Source organism: Schistocerca serialis, chromosome 2, assembly GCF_023864345.2.
Source record: "Schistocerca serialis cubense isolate TAMUIC-IGC-003099 chromosome 2, iqSchSeri2.2, whole genome shotgun sequence".
NCBI classification, from domain to species: domain Eukaryota; kingdom Metazoa; phylum Arthropoda; class Insecta; order Orthoptera; family Acrididae; genus Schistocerca; species Schistocerca serialis.
Window position 1 is genome coordinate 517574602 of NC_064639.1, and position 15195 is coordinate 517589796.

General features: G+C 37.0%; 1 protein-coding gene across 1 annotated transcript in view; it reads left to right on the plus strand.

Moving 5' to 3' along the window:
* Positions 1–15195, plus strand: part of LOC126457489 (phenoloxidase 1-like) — a 208413-nt gene that overhangs the window by 160448 nt on the left and 32770 nt on the right. Inside the window, exon 12 of the mRNA XM_050093789.1 lies at positions 10150–10338. Within this exon, the coding sequence (XP_049949746.1) occupies positions 10150–10338 (189 nt within the window). The remainder of the gene's footprint in view (positions 1–10149; positions 10339–15195) is intronic.

Here is a 15195-nt window from a genome sequence, read left to right on the forward strand (position 1 = left end):
CAACAGTTTTGTAGCACATGAAGTGTATGATAGTTGAGGCACAGTATAGATCAATTCAGTATCTAATCTGGTCACTACTCAAAAGCTGAGTGAATTGCTACGTGGTATTGGGGTCTTCACTTGAAGTTTCCTTACTCTGTCCCAGCAAATAATGCTCATAACAGAAATAACAATGTTCAATATACTGTCTGTGATACTTATACCTATACAATACTATAAGAGTTCACCTATATTCTTATGTTAAGCAGTGACTACAAAGTTTGTTGACAAGTAATAATTAAAGGCACATCTGAAATATGCACATGTCCAAAACCAATAGATTGTGGAGCTAGTTAAATAACAATAGAACTAAATCTGCTTTGTTAATGACTGCAGTGTTTCTAAAAGACTAATAAGCTACCTGATTTATTACAGGTTAATAATAAAATGTAACCATATGAAATACATGACTTAAACATATGTTTATTTTTAAAAAAAATTGTAGCACATATGGAAGCTTAGGTGATGGAGTATCCGAAATACACTTCAACTCTTGCTTGATTTAGTCTTTATCAAAATATAAACAGGGTTGCCACAGGTTTGGAAAATCAGGGAGTATTCGGGGAATTTGAAACATGTCAGGGAAATTAGGAAAATATCAGGGAAATTTGAAAAAAAAAACACTGGAAAAATCTCATCTTTTGTCTCAGTAGGTGGTTTGTTTACTGAACTGTCATACATCATCACTGGCTCGGTGCAGCTGAGTACGTGTGCTACTTCCCTACTCCCTCAATACTACTGCTTCTTCCCTTCCTACCACTCCCCTCAGCCTGCAGTCAGTGCTGCTACCACTTCTTGCAGCTGGCTTAGCAGCTGCCAATGAGAGGTAGGGAGGCATGAGGAGTGATTTGTTTGGATCTGATTCTCAGACTGTAGGCACAGTGGCCTGAGACAGCAGTCATGTGCATGAGTTATGTCTGTGTGGTTGTGTGAATGTATGCGTGCTCTCATTTTCTGACAAAAGGTATCGCTGAAAATTTAGTTTTGAGAGTGTGATTGTCTTTTCTACATGTCTGTCTGTGGGTCTTTATGGTGAGTTGCTATGTATCCTCATTCTTATTGATTCTCTGAGTATGTGAACAAGTTATCTGTTGTGTGGATTAATCACCGTGGTTTCATTTCATCAACAAGCTGTTTCTGACTTGTGACAACTGGCTGGACAAAGGAATGGATTTCCATGATGGGCCAAAGTTGGAGGCCATTTCTGCAGGTATTTGTAACAGATCGGGCCTGCCAATCGGAAGCACATTAAGTTCCCACTAACGTGCTGGCCCTTGCCATCGGATCTAGTGTCACCAATCTGCCTGTAGGCTGGGTCTATTTATGTGTGTCATAATGCAGCGGATTATCATGGTTTATCCATGGACCCAGGAATGTGGTGCTCCTCAGCAGGCCAGAGACAATGGATGATGGATTTCAAGAACTGTTACTGTCTCAGCACACATGTGTTGTACAGTGTGGTGTTTTATATGTACTTTATTTGTTCTAGTGCATTTTGACACTTCAAAAGTAGTTTATATGTTAAAAAGTATGAATGATAAGAAGAAGAAAATTATGGCAGTTTGAACGCTATGTACTCATATATTTCTCAAAAGAAAAATCACACAGTACATATAAAATAATAGATATAACACAGTGGGTAATAACTGCCAATAAGGAACATAATAGAACCAACATTTTGTTGACAGTCATCTACAGTGTTGGTTTACACAATTCTTCCACACCTTGTACACTTCTTTCAAGAGACAGACTTTGTTTCTGAAGTTGGTTCTGAAATCAGTGAAGGTATTTGAAATACATTTTGCAACGCCAGGGAAATGCATATTTTTGTCACCAAATGTGTTTCATTTTATTGAAATAAAATAACATCAGTGATCTTAATGAAACACATATACTGTTTGGTGTGCTTTCTACATCTAAAAATAGTTCATTACAAAAGATGTTGTGTTAGTACTAAAGATTTTTGCTCACATAAGGAAACACCATCTGCTTGCGAGTTTTTTTTAGATATTTCTTCATTTGCACTGATGTTTCTCATACCGTAACTGCAAAGACATTGTCAACTTACATCTTAATTTACCCCTGAAATCTCAAAATTTTGTCAGGGAAAAATGCTAAAGCTTGTCTGGAAATCAGGGAAATATCAGGGAATTGTGCTTGGGAAACTTGTGGCAACCCTGATAAAATACTTAAATTGTATTGTAATTCACAATTTTAAAACAAATGTGATTTGTGGTTTTATTATCACAATAATACCCTTTAGATTTTTACATGATTATTATATTATAGAAAACTTAAAAAGGCATGTCAAAACACACTTCAGCTGTATATCTGCTGAATGTGTTTTCAAAATAAACAAAGTTGATCAGATTACCTGTACAGATAAATGCAAATGTCTGCTTGTGTCTGTGTATGTGTGGATGGATATGAGTGTGTGTGCGAGTGTATACCTGTCCTTTTTTCCCACTAAGGTAAGTCTTTCCGCTCCCGGGATTGGAATGACTCCTTACCCTCTCCCTTAAAACCCACATCCTTTCGTCTTTCCCTCTCCTTCCCTCTTTCCTGATGAGGCAACAGTTTGTTGCAAAAGCTTGAATTTTGTGTGTATGTTTGTGTTTGTTTGTGTGTCTATCGACGTGCCAGCACTTTCGTTTGGTAAGTCACATCATCTTTGTTTTTAGGTATATTTTTCCCATGTGGAATGTTTCCCTCTATTAATTCATTTAACAAAAAATTAGCAATTCATAGAAACTTGACATGTACACTGTATTAGCAATAATTGTTGCTGCACTGCTTTGTAATATTTGTGCTTTCATCAGCTAATTATAAACCAATAAAACCTAAATAAGGTTACTACTTCTTAGTTGTACTGAAAAGCTGCTGTTTATCTTCTATTGATAGCTTAATATTTATGTGAATACATTTGTATTTTTCAAGGACAATATTCCCCTGCATCTGTAACAATAGAGATGTTTCCAACATAGCACTGTTTATCATGCAGCTTTATAATGAACTATGCTATTTTCCTTGAAGCTAAAAGGAATTTTCAATACTTCAATCTATATACTCAGATTATTTGTAGAAATAAAGGTTTTAAATTCTCTTTTGAATTGGTGGAGACTTCCAACTTCCTGCTTCATGTTTGATGGGAGCACATTGAATACCTTTGCACGTTGAATACCTTTGCACCAGAGTATATAGCACAACTCTCAATCCTATACGAGACGGTAAGGTCTACATGAAAATTATTATAGTGTCTTGTAAGAGGTGCAGCAGTAAAACAGACAGTTTTAAAACCTCCACCAATGATACAGATTTATTCACAGCGATATAAAATACAACACGAATTTACAATGCTCGCAATTTAAAATGTCAATCACTTGAAAATGACATCATGTAAGTGGACGCCATTTTCCTTCACATACATGTCAAATCTTTTACACAAGTTAAACATAACATTTTGAAGCAATTCAATTAACTTCATCTCAAATTTGATCCTTCAGTGCCTGGATGGTGTGTGTTGGATCACACCAGAAGATCTGAGTTTTCTAACGGCCCAAAAGGAAGAAATCACACACTGAAAGTTCAGGGGATCTTGGAGGCCAGGAAATGTTCCCTCACCTAGACAAGAGATGACCAGGAAAGATGTTGTATAGTGTATTTATGGAACTCAGTAAGGCATGGCATTTTGACCTGTCTTATTGGAAGAATGTGTTTGCAGTTACAGGAAGATTGACAAGCTGTCACACTAGGGGGTTCAGCATGTGCACATAATATTCTAAAAGATTCTATAATTCCAAATGAAAAAAATAATGTCCTATAATACCAAATGGTGATACACCACATCACACTACCACTTCCTGATTGTTAAGTGCTGCTTCATAAAACATTTAAGGATTTTCTCATGACTAGCATCTAAAGTTTTGCTTGTTAACAGAGCTTGACACATCAAAATTGGCCCTATCACTCAAGATCAGATATTTGAAAAGACCTAGATTGTCATTAATGAGCTCCAACAATTCCTGGAAAAAGTGTAGTCTCTTTAGTAGATTACCTGCATTCAGTTTTTGCACTATCTGAATTCAGTGTATATAAGCAGTATGCTCTGTTGTAGAAGGGAAAAGAATGAAAGCAGTGGAAAAATGTTCCTGGCAGAGCACAAAAAAGGCAAATATGTTCCTCTTCAAAAGACTCTGACAGAAAAGTGGGGAACCAGCTGCCTCAATTCTCATTCCACCTTCCTCATCGAAAATTTTTTGTGCTGAAAGAGAGAAGTGGAGAGGCAATGACACTGGAAGAGAGAATCCAGCAGAGAGGCAATGATGCTGGAAGAGAGAGGCAATGCTAGTGATAGAGAAAGAGAGAATAGAGAATGTTGATGGGAGAGAGAAAGTGGCAGTGAAAGGAAAAGAGAGATGGTTGAAGACAGTAGTAGTGGGAGTGAAAGAGAGATGAGATATTGAACTGTGTGAGAGACAGTTGCGGTAAAAGAGAAGGAGAGATGGATGGAGACAGAAGCAGTGGGAATAAAAGAGTGAGAACACAGTGGGAATGAAAATTACAGATGAGGAGCCCAGACACAGGCTTGGGGAGTTTGGTCCCTCCCAGACGAGTTAACTTTAACATCTAGGTATAGGAGAGGGTGTATTTTCGATCAAAATTTCAAACACATTTGCATAGGGAAAAAATAAGACAGGTACCCACCTCCCTCAGCATTTCTGAACCGCTGATGTTTGGTGGAGTGGTGGAGACAGCATCAGTGGGAAAGAAAGGCAAAAGGATACAGTGTAAGTGAGAGAGACAGGAGACAGTAGTAGAGGGATGTACTGTAAATAATTGGGAGGAAAGGGAGACAAGAGGGACAGACAGTGTCAGTGAAAGGGAGATGTTGAGTATGAAGTCTTAACTGCAAAGAGTAACTGGGTGAAAGGAGTTAGAATTTTCTGTGTTAAAGAATACGCGGATATGTTCACATGCCAGAATGTTTGGTGAGGGAGGCAGAATGAGGACTCAGCTGTTTCCCCACTTTTCTATTAAAGCCTTTTAAATAGGAACATATTTGCCTTTTCAGTGCTCTGATAGGAGTAGTTTTCCATTGATGTTATTTGTCTAAGATACTTGTTAGGTGGCAGGCAATGTTTGGAATTCACCAACAGATGCCTTTAGATCACAGCAAGTGCAGTGTGGAGCTTCCAACACCACACGGCCTGCTAAAGAGCAGCCTCCGAATTTGCAATCGCAAGTCATCAAAGAAGAAGCAAGACAAGAAATAATGTGTAATACCTATTCTAAAATGTCCTCAGTTTGATTCAGTGTGAATTTAAGGTCTGCTCATACAAATTTATGGAACAAAATTTGTAATAATATGTCATAAAATTGAATTGTCATCTATAACAGCAGGAAATTATTTCAAAGAGGTATAAATAGAAGAATAATTATTAAGTAATATATAGTAAAAATAATCAAACATCAACAGATTTTCACAGTTTTGCCAACCTGGATCCTCTCATGTTGTGACTGTTTGTGTAATAAGAACCTGTAGTGAGAAGTTCAGGTTGGAAACTAAGGAAGAAGAAGCAATTTAGTAAGAAGAATAAAACATTATTTTCGTGTTAACTCTCACACTCGCTCAAGAAATATTTAAGAATACTTTATTTATGACTTGGTTTCTCTAGATCCAAGTGAACAATGTGGAAAAGTGTCAATGAATGCAGACATTGTTGTTACATATGTGAGGACTGGCATACAGTGAGCAAGGATAGGCAGTGGCATAAAATAAAAGTAACTAAAGACTTCGTGATTTACAGTGGATATGATGTACATTGTCTTTCCTTATGGACTTCACAATATGTAATCATGACTGACTACACAGAAATTGGTTAAACACCTAATGTCTCTTATTATACACTGTAATTGAATGGTTTGTGTGGTGAACTCAAGTAAAATGACTGACATCAGCACAGAAAAATGCCCTTGCATCCTATTTAGAGAATAAAGGATCACATTTGGCAAGATTGTTTCACCTCAAACAAGCTGCTTTAATTTTATTTTAAATATGTTTCCTTTAAACATTTTTATGGTATTTGGTAGTCTGTTGTAAAAAAATCTTCCAGCAGAAAATGGATTATCATCAGTTGCTTTTTTATTTCTGAATTTTATGTGGTAATCCTCTTTCTTCCTTGTATTATAACTATGGATATCACTATTTATTATACTGTGCTCCATATTTTCTTTTACAAACAGTATAGTCCTTAGAACATATAATGAATACACTATTAGTATATTATACTTAATGAAGTATTCTCTACAGGATTGACGTTTACTAATATTCGCTATTATCCTAATTGCTCTCTTCTGGGCTCTAAAAGCCCTATCCATATATACCTTTGGTGCCCCACCCCAAATCTCAATACCGTATTGTAGGTGGGAGTATATAATACCAAAATAGATTTGTCTTAAGACTGATGATGCTATTATGCTAGAAAGGCATTTTAGCAGGTAGGTATTACAAGAGATTTTTTTACACATGTAGCTGATGGGCTCCTTCCATGTAAGATGTTCATCAACTATAATACCCAGGAATTAATGTTTATCAATTGTTTCAATTGGTAACTCTGGCTCAGTATCCACTTGTCTTGATTTGCAATTTAGCATAAACTCCATTAGAATTGTCTTTTCCTTGTTTAATGCCAATTTATTTTTAGTCATGTATTCTGTGATGAGGCTAGTGTTCTTCATATTATTTTGCACTGCTAGCTGTTTTGTAGGGCTCCAGCTTAAGAAGGAGGTGTCATCGGCATAATTCACAAGGTCTGTAGTTTTTGGAATTATTGATGTACACAATGAACAGAAAAGGCCCAATATTACTTCCCTGTGGGACTCCACAGTTAAGAATTTTATAAGATGATTTTACTGTTTGTATGAGTCCCCCGGTTTTATGATACAACTTAACACATTGTCTCCTGTCAGCAAGGTATGATCTTAATAAATCTAATGCCACTCCTCTGACCCCATAAATTTCTAACTTATGTAGAAGAATGGAGTGATTTACAGTATCAAAGGCCTTAGATAGGTCTAGAAACGTGCCAATAACTTTGTTTCCATCATCAAGTTTATTCAATACTGCTTGAATAAATATGGCTATGGCTGTTATTGTAGACTTGCCCTTCCTGAAACGGTGTTGAGAACTTTTTAATATATTGTACTTAGAGAAAAATGATTCCATTTGATCAAGAAATAGCCTTTCCAACAACTTACTAAGTTCTGATGTCAATGAAATAGGTCTATAATTTTGTACATCAGTAGTTTTTCCCTTTTTATGCACTGGTCTTATTTCAGTGACTTTTAACAAATCAGGAAATGACCCCTGTCTGAAAGAGCTGTTTATTACATGTTGCAGTGGCTTTATTAACTCATTACTGCATTCTTTCAGAAATTTGGCTGAGATGTCATCCCAGCCACTGGATGTACTTGCTTTTAGGTTGGAAATGGTTCTCAGGATTTCCTGTTCTGTAACACACCTTAGGAAGAATGAATTACTGACATTACTGGGATTTAGCACCTGTGGTGGGTTGATCACATCCTCCTTACTCATCTTACTACATTGATCTATGAATCTCTCGCAAACTTCTTTTGGGTCTCTAACCAATTTTTCATTGCCCCTTATTATTATATTGTTACACAATGCTTTATCATTCCCTCCACTTTCCTTCTTTACTATATTCCACACTGTTTTGCTAACATTACAGAACTGACTCATCTGTTCTGCATACTTCTGAGCCTTTAGTGTTTTAAGTGCTTCCCTATAGGTTTTTCTACAGGCTTTGTATTTAGACAGAAAGTAATGCAGTTTGGTGTCTTTAAAAAGAATATATAGATCATTCATGTCATTCTTTAATTTCATCACATTAGGGGGGAGTTTAAGATTCCTAGAACTGTCAGTTTTCTTTAGTATTTTGACCCTTGGGCATACTTGATTTAGACAATGGGTTAATGTTGTATAAAATATTTCCCACTTTTCACTAATGTCTTCTGTTACATATAGGCCTACCTGATACCAGTTTATGTGTGCCAGTTTTTCCTTTAATGCATGATAGTCAAGCTTTCTTTTATAAGTAAATTGTTCCTTTTGAGATACTATTTCTTTGTCAGTGTGAAGCTCTAGGACTAATGCACTATGATCTGAAATGTGGTTCTCAACAGTTCCAACTTTATGGTCCTCCTTACTTAAGTTTGTAATAACATAATCAATACATGTCTGAAAGTCAACTGTAATTCTTGTTGGTGTTGAATTCACGAGGTTATAATTATAGGACTGTAATAATCAGTATATCTAAGGTAACTTACACTATTAGTTAAGGAGTCAATGTTCACATCCCCTACTATTATAGTCTGTTTTTTATGAGGTGAAAGTTTCTCAATAAGTTCCTCTAAATGGCAAAAGAATTCTTCCATGTTACTGTTAGGGGATCTATACAGGCTAGCTATTATTAAACTGCTATATCTGAGCTTTATTCTTATGGCAGCTATTTCAAAGACCATCTCACATGCAAGTTTATCTATCCAATCAATTTTTTCGCACTGGACATTATTTTTGACATAAATACCAGCACCACCACCTTAGGAAGACTGAACATGCAAATAGAGGACTAAATGCAGAGTTGCCAAAACTAGAAGATAATGATTTTCAGGGATTTTAAATGTCAGTTAAGTCTTATAAACAAAGATTTTTTTTAGTCTGCCTTGGTAGTCTGATAATAAAAATGTTAAAAATGTTATTTAAAAAACTGCCTAAATATTAGGTTGTCTTATAGTCTGTAGCAACTTATAGTCCATAAAAATGGTATGTATATATGAAGGTAAGTCAATTATTATCTGCAAAGTAGTTATAAAATTTTATTGTAATCAAATAGGAAACTTACAAGAACATAATTTTTTGACATAGTCTCCTTGTGTTTCAACGCACTAGGTCCATTGGTGTACAAGCTTCCATATGCCCTCATAAAAGAAGGTTCTTGGTTGAGCTGTGAGTCAGGAATACACTGCTTCTTTCAGTGTTTTGTCAGAGGCAAATCAATGGCCCCTTAATGCTTGTTTGAGTGGACCAAACAAGTGATAGTCAAAAGGGGCAAGATCGGGAGTATATGGATGATGATCAAGTACCTCAAATTTGAGTATCACCTTGGACTGCTGTTGTTAGCCCAAGTAATAACGTTCAAAACATCACATGTCAGTTGTGAAGGTCACTCAAGTGGAACACGGGCTTTTTTGATTACATAGTGCTGTATCCACCATTAGCAAGGTTTACAGAATCTGTGGAGTAAGAGCTCATTTTTGTTGGTTGAGTCATCTGCAGGTTTACTTTGCCTGTCGTATACCTTTCCACAATACACATACACAACTGTTCCTTTGAAAACAGTAGTTGCTTTGAGTTGTAGGTTCACTGTTTTGACCACACACGTCACAGCCATTATAGTGGTGATACTTTAATCTTCCTCGAGCCCAGCAACTGTCTTTCTGCCCTCATGATCACTGCATCTGCATCTACATAATACTCTGCAAGCCACCTAGCGGTGTGTGGTGAAGGGTACTTTCGGTACACTAGCTGATCCCTCCAACCTTGTTCCACTCGCTGGGTGGGATCATTTCCTGTTCATAATAACACATTAGTACTTGCAGCCTTTGCCTTCAAAAGCTTAATGTAATATTGCAATTAATGTCTTGACACTGTTCAGCAATTCATCACACAGTGAAAATAACATTGTTAACATTTTTTTCTTTTTGCTTTCTTTATATGAGCTCATGTAATTAATTTCCCAAAATAACTACTGAATTTCAACTGTGAATGCCGAATTTTTTCCTCTTAGGTGCTTCATAAATGCTCTGCACTTTGAATATAGTTTTGGATGAAATGTACTGGTACTTATATCATGTATGCTTAGAATGCATTACAGATGAAGATGTTACAAGTAAGAATGAAACTGAAACGTAGGCATGTTTGTAATGGAGTGACCAGTTACACAATGCTCTTTCATATCTTTACAGAATTTGTACACTAATTTCAAGTTACTTTAATTACGTGAGACTTATTTTTTTTTTTTTTTTTTTCAGTTGGACTTTCCGGGTGTTACAATCTCTTCTGTGGATGTTGTGTCCAAAGGGGCACCAAGGAATGAATTTGCTACATTTTGGCAAAAGAGTGACATTGATCTGTACAGAGGTCTTGACTTCACACCTCGAGGATCAGTATTTGCCCGTGTCACTCATTTGCAGCATGCTCCATTTAAATATATCATAGAGGTGGGTTATTATGTTTAGATCTGTTTTTTATGTATTAAATGGTTCAAATGGCTCTGAGGACTATGTGACTTAACAGCTGTGGTCATCAGTCCCCTAGAACTTAGAACTACTTAAACCTAACTAACCTAAGGACATCACACACATCCATGCCCAAGGCAGGATTCGAACCTGCAACCGCAGCAGTCGCGCAGTTCCGGACTGAAGCGCCACCATGGGCGGCTTTTATGTTTATAATTTCAAAAATATTAGTTGCTTGTTGCAATTAAAAGCATGAATGTGCTTTTGCACAGTTGTTAGTTAGATGATAATTTTGTTGTAGGGAGATTTATTTTCTTTAAGATTTTTTAGTTACCTATTTAGGTGGTGTTCTCTTCAGTCCTTATCACAAGCTAAAATGTATTATAAGATTAAAGGCATTTTGGGGCCTTATGGCTAAAATAATTCATTAAAACAATAAGTGCTTGACCAGTATTAAATACTGTTTTGTGCATGATCAGTTTCAAGATTTTATGTTACAGCTTTAAACTAGTGTTTAAAATGAAGAAGTGCAGCTGAATGTGCTTTTTCTTACCAAATGTAATGGCATATCAAACTTCTTTGCTTTGTTGTCTTGAGCACAAGATCTTAAGATTGTGCACAACAACTTAAAACCTGTGTGCATTCGCATTGACATATAGCTCTTTGCCACCTGTCATCCATTGTGGCATGGTGGTTATAGTCACTGGCTGACACTGCCCAGGTCACCAGTTGAATTCCCAACTCTTGCAAGTATCAATAAAAGTGTCTGATCCATGGAAGGTTGTGGGACTTAGAATATTGTAATTTCCTAGAACCTTGCTTGTATGTATAAATAGGAGCACTCTCTGTTGAGGCAGGCTGTTTGGCTCCATCTGTACATTAGTGTGTGCTCAGTAAACATGCTTTCTGTGTGAAGTGTTGATTATTATCAGAGACCCTTCTCTAATAACTGGTACTTCATTTTGTAGTCCATCTGATATACCTTAGTGAATATGTTTGGTATCTGGAACGCAGAGATCACCTTGGCTCCAAAAAGGCTGAACAAATGCTTGTTAGACTGGCCGGTTTGTTCACTGTTCAATCTCATAAGTTATGCTTTTTGAGGTCTAGCTTAGCTGGAGTATGAAATATACACAATCATATTGGGAATGTGCAAGTATTATGGCATGGCACAAGATATGAAAACTTATTAAGAGTCAGCAGCAGTGAAGTTTCATGAACATGTAGAATCTCCTCTCAGATGGAAGAATATATATGAATAGGTATATTCATAATAAAAATATAACAGTATGTCTGGCATGAAATATGGTTTGACAGCCATGATGTAACACAACATGATGCAACACAACATGACACCTCACAAGGAAGATAGTAATGTTGGCCATTAAATCATCCCCCTTGAGGGTGACATAGCACAGTCCATAAAATGTGCTGGGAAATACACACATTGTCCTGATCATTTAGTATGTCCTTGAAAATGTCTACAGCAAAGCTAGTTGAAGCTATGGTATATCCTTTGGCGGTACTTACTGGAAAACATGAGCAGGTTTGACACAGTTGATAGAGATGGTAGAGTGATTGCCATTTGCCATTATGTCCAGAGTGTGAGCTTTTCATTGTGGGACTCTTGTGTGGACCTATGTTCAATGGTTAAAATGAGGGTTTCACACCATATATACAGATGTTTCTAGGTCATAATGTATGTAGCTGGGAGGCCTTCTACATTGTGAAGCTTGACAAGGGTGGATAACCGATGAATGAAATCACAATAGTTGTGGTCAGAAAGCTGGAAGGACTGTGTGTCTACAAACTCTCCTGGAAGCTGCAGTGCCTTGCCATAAATTGATGAGGAATCCAAGTCTGGCTTTTAAGTACTCCTTAGACCAAGTGAAATCACTGGTGGAGCTATGATCTGATTTGTTTCATGATACATGTGTATGGCCTGTCAAAAACTGTGGCAGTGTTCTATTCTATCGTACCATCAGTCAATGGATGGTAGCCTGGGGTATTGTGGTGAACAGTGCTGCAAAATTGGTTGAGCTGAGCAAACAGGTCTGATTCAAAATGGTGTTCATAATCTGTGGTGATGTGTAGTGGACAATCAAATTGAGAAATCCAGCTTGAAATCAAATGAGAAGAGAAGGTTTTTGCAGAGATGTTATCAACTGGCAGTTCTTCCAGGCAGTAAATGTAGTGATCAGTCATAATTAGAACATAACACTGACCATTTGATGGAGGAAATGGTCCTATGACATCGATTTGAACTTGGGCAGAATGCGTAATTGTGTCAGTGAAGTTCCCCACTGGCATGTACACTTTGCTCCATTTACACTTGACACATATAAAAGTCCATTCTTGCCAGTCTTTTGAATTCTAGGCCAAACAAATCACTGCAAGTTTAGGTGAAATGTTAGTCTGATGCCAGTATGACAGAACTTATGCAAACTGCCAAAGGTGCAGCTTTGGAATGTAGTAGGCAAGCATGGAGAAGGTTTCCTAGTTGAGATGTGACAGTAAAATTTAATGTCTGCACCAGGAATATTGACTAATCATAATTCCCAGCTTGATGTATCTGTGGGGAGGTTCTGCAGTTCTTGGTCAGTCTCTTGTGCCTTGGCAAGTTGAGTGAAATTGATGGCGCTTTAGATGCTGTTGACGCAAGAAAGACTATCAGTTAGTATCTTGCCAGTTCCTGAAATCTACATCTACACCTATACCTTGAAAAACCAACCATGAGGTGCATGGCAGAGGGTGCATCCCTTTGTACCAGTTGTTAGGATTTCTTCCTATTCCATTCGTGTATGGAGTGTGAGAAGAATGATTGTTTGAATTGCTCTGTGTGTCTGCAGTAATTATTCTAATCTTATCTTCATGATCCCTATGTGAGTGATATGTAGGGGGTTGTAGTATATTCCTAGAGTAATCATTTATAGCTGGTTCTTGAAACTTTGTTAACACACTTTCCCACGATAGTTTACATCTATCTTCAAGAGTCTTCCAGTTCAGTTCCTCTGTGATACTCTCCCATGGACTGAATAAACATATGACCATTTATGCTACCCTTCTCTGTATACATTCAACATCCCCTGTAAGGCCTATCTGGTACGGGTTCCAAACACTTGAGTAATATTCTAGAACCAGTTGCATGAATGATTTGTAGATTAGTTGCACATCCCTAGTATTCTACCAAGAAACCTAAGTCTACCACCTGCTTTACTCATGACTGAACCTGTGTGATCTTCCCATCTCATATCCCTACAAAGTGTTACACTGAGATATTTGTATGAGTTGGCTGATTCCAACAGTGACTCATAGATATTATAATCATAAGATAGTATGTTTTTTGAGTGTTATGAACCGCAAAATTGTACATCTCTGAATATTTAAAGCAGGTTTCCAATCTCTGAACCACTTTGAAATCTTATCAAGTTCTGACTGAATACATATGTAGTTTCTTTCAGATAGTACTTCATTATAGATAACTGCATCATCTGAAAAAAACCTGATTTCAATATTAATGTTGTCTGCAAGGTAATTAATATGCAACACAAACAGCAAGGGTGCCAAAACACTTCCCTGGGGCACACCCAAAATCAGTTTTACATCTTACAAGGACTGTCCAACAAAGATAACATATTGCATCCTCCAAATCCAAAAGTCCTTAATCCAGTCACAAATTTAACTTGATACTCCATATGATTGTGCTTTTGACAATAAGTGTAGGTATGGTGCTGAGTCAAATGCTTTTTGGAAATCAAGTAAAACAGCATCTAACTGATTGCCTTGATCCAAAGCTTTCAGTATGTCAAGTGGGAAAAGTGCGAGTTGGGTTTCATGTGCTCGAAGTGTTTGAAATACCTGCTGGTCAGCATTAAGGGGGTCATTCTGTTCGAGATACCTCATTATGTTTGACCTCAGAATAAGCTGAGATTCTACAACACAGTGATCTCAAGGATATTGGGCAGTAGGTTTGTGAGTAACTTCTACTACCCTTATTGTAGGCAGGTGTGACCTGTGCCTTTTTCCAAGAACTTGGCACAGTTTTTTGTTTGAGGGATCTATGACAGATTATTGTTACAAGAGAGGCTAACTCAGCCAAAAATTCGTTATGGAATCTGACAGGGATTCCATCAGGGCCTGGAGCTTTGTTCAATTTTAATGATTTCAGCTGTTTCTCAACACTATTGACACAAATAGTTATTTCATTTGTCTCTTCAGTGGTACCAGGATTAAATTGGAGTTATTATCTGGGTTTCCCTTTGAAAAGGAACTTTTGAAAGTGGAGTTAAGCATTTGAGCTTTTGCTTTGGTGCCCTCAGTTTCATTTCTTGTCTCATTCATTAGGGACTGGACACTAACTTTGGTGCCACTAACAGCTTTTACATAACACCAGAATTTCTTTGGGTTGTGTGAAAGATAACTTGACAATACCCTGCTGTGGTAGTCATTGAAGGCATCACACATTGCTCTCTTGACAGGCAAACACTTTTCATTCAGCATGTCTCCATCTATAGCCCCACTGTTTGTTTAACACATATTACACTGGAATCTCTTATTCTTTACACGTTTATTTACAATGACTGTATACCATGGATGTTCCTTCCCATTGTGAATTTTTCTAGTGGGTACATATCTATCCAGTGCATTGTCAACTATTCTTTTAAACTTGAGCCAGAGCTCCTCTACATGCTCTTACCCTGTACTGGAAGTTTCAAGTTCCTCGTTGAGATATGACACAACTAATTTTTTATTTAGTTTACTGGACAATATATCTTTCTGCTTGTTTTAGTTTTTCTTTAGTACTTTGATAATCATTTTTGCTACAACTGTGTCATGGTC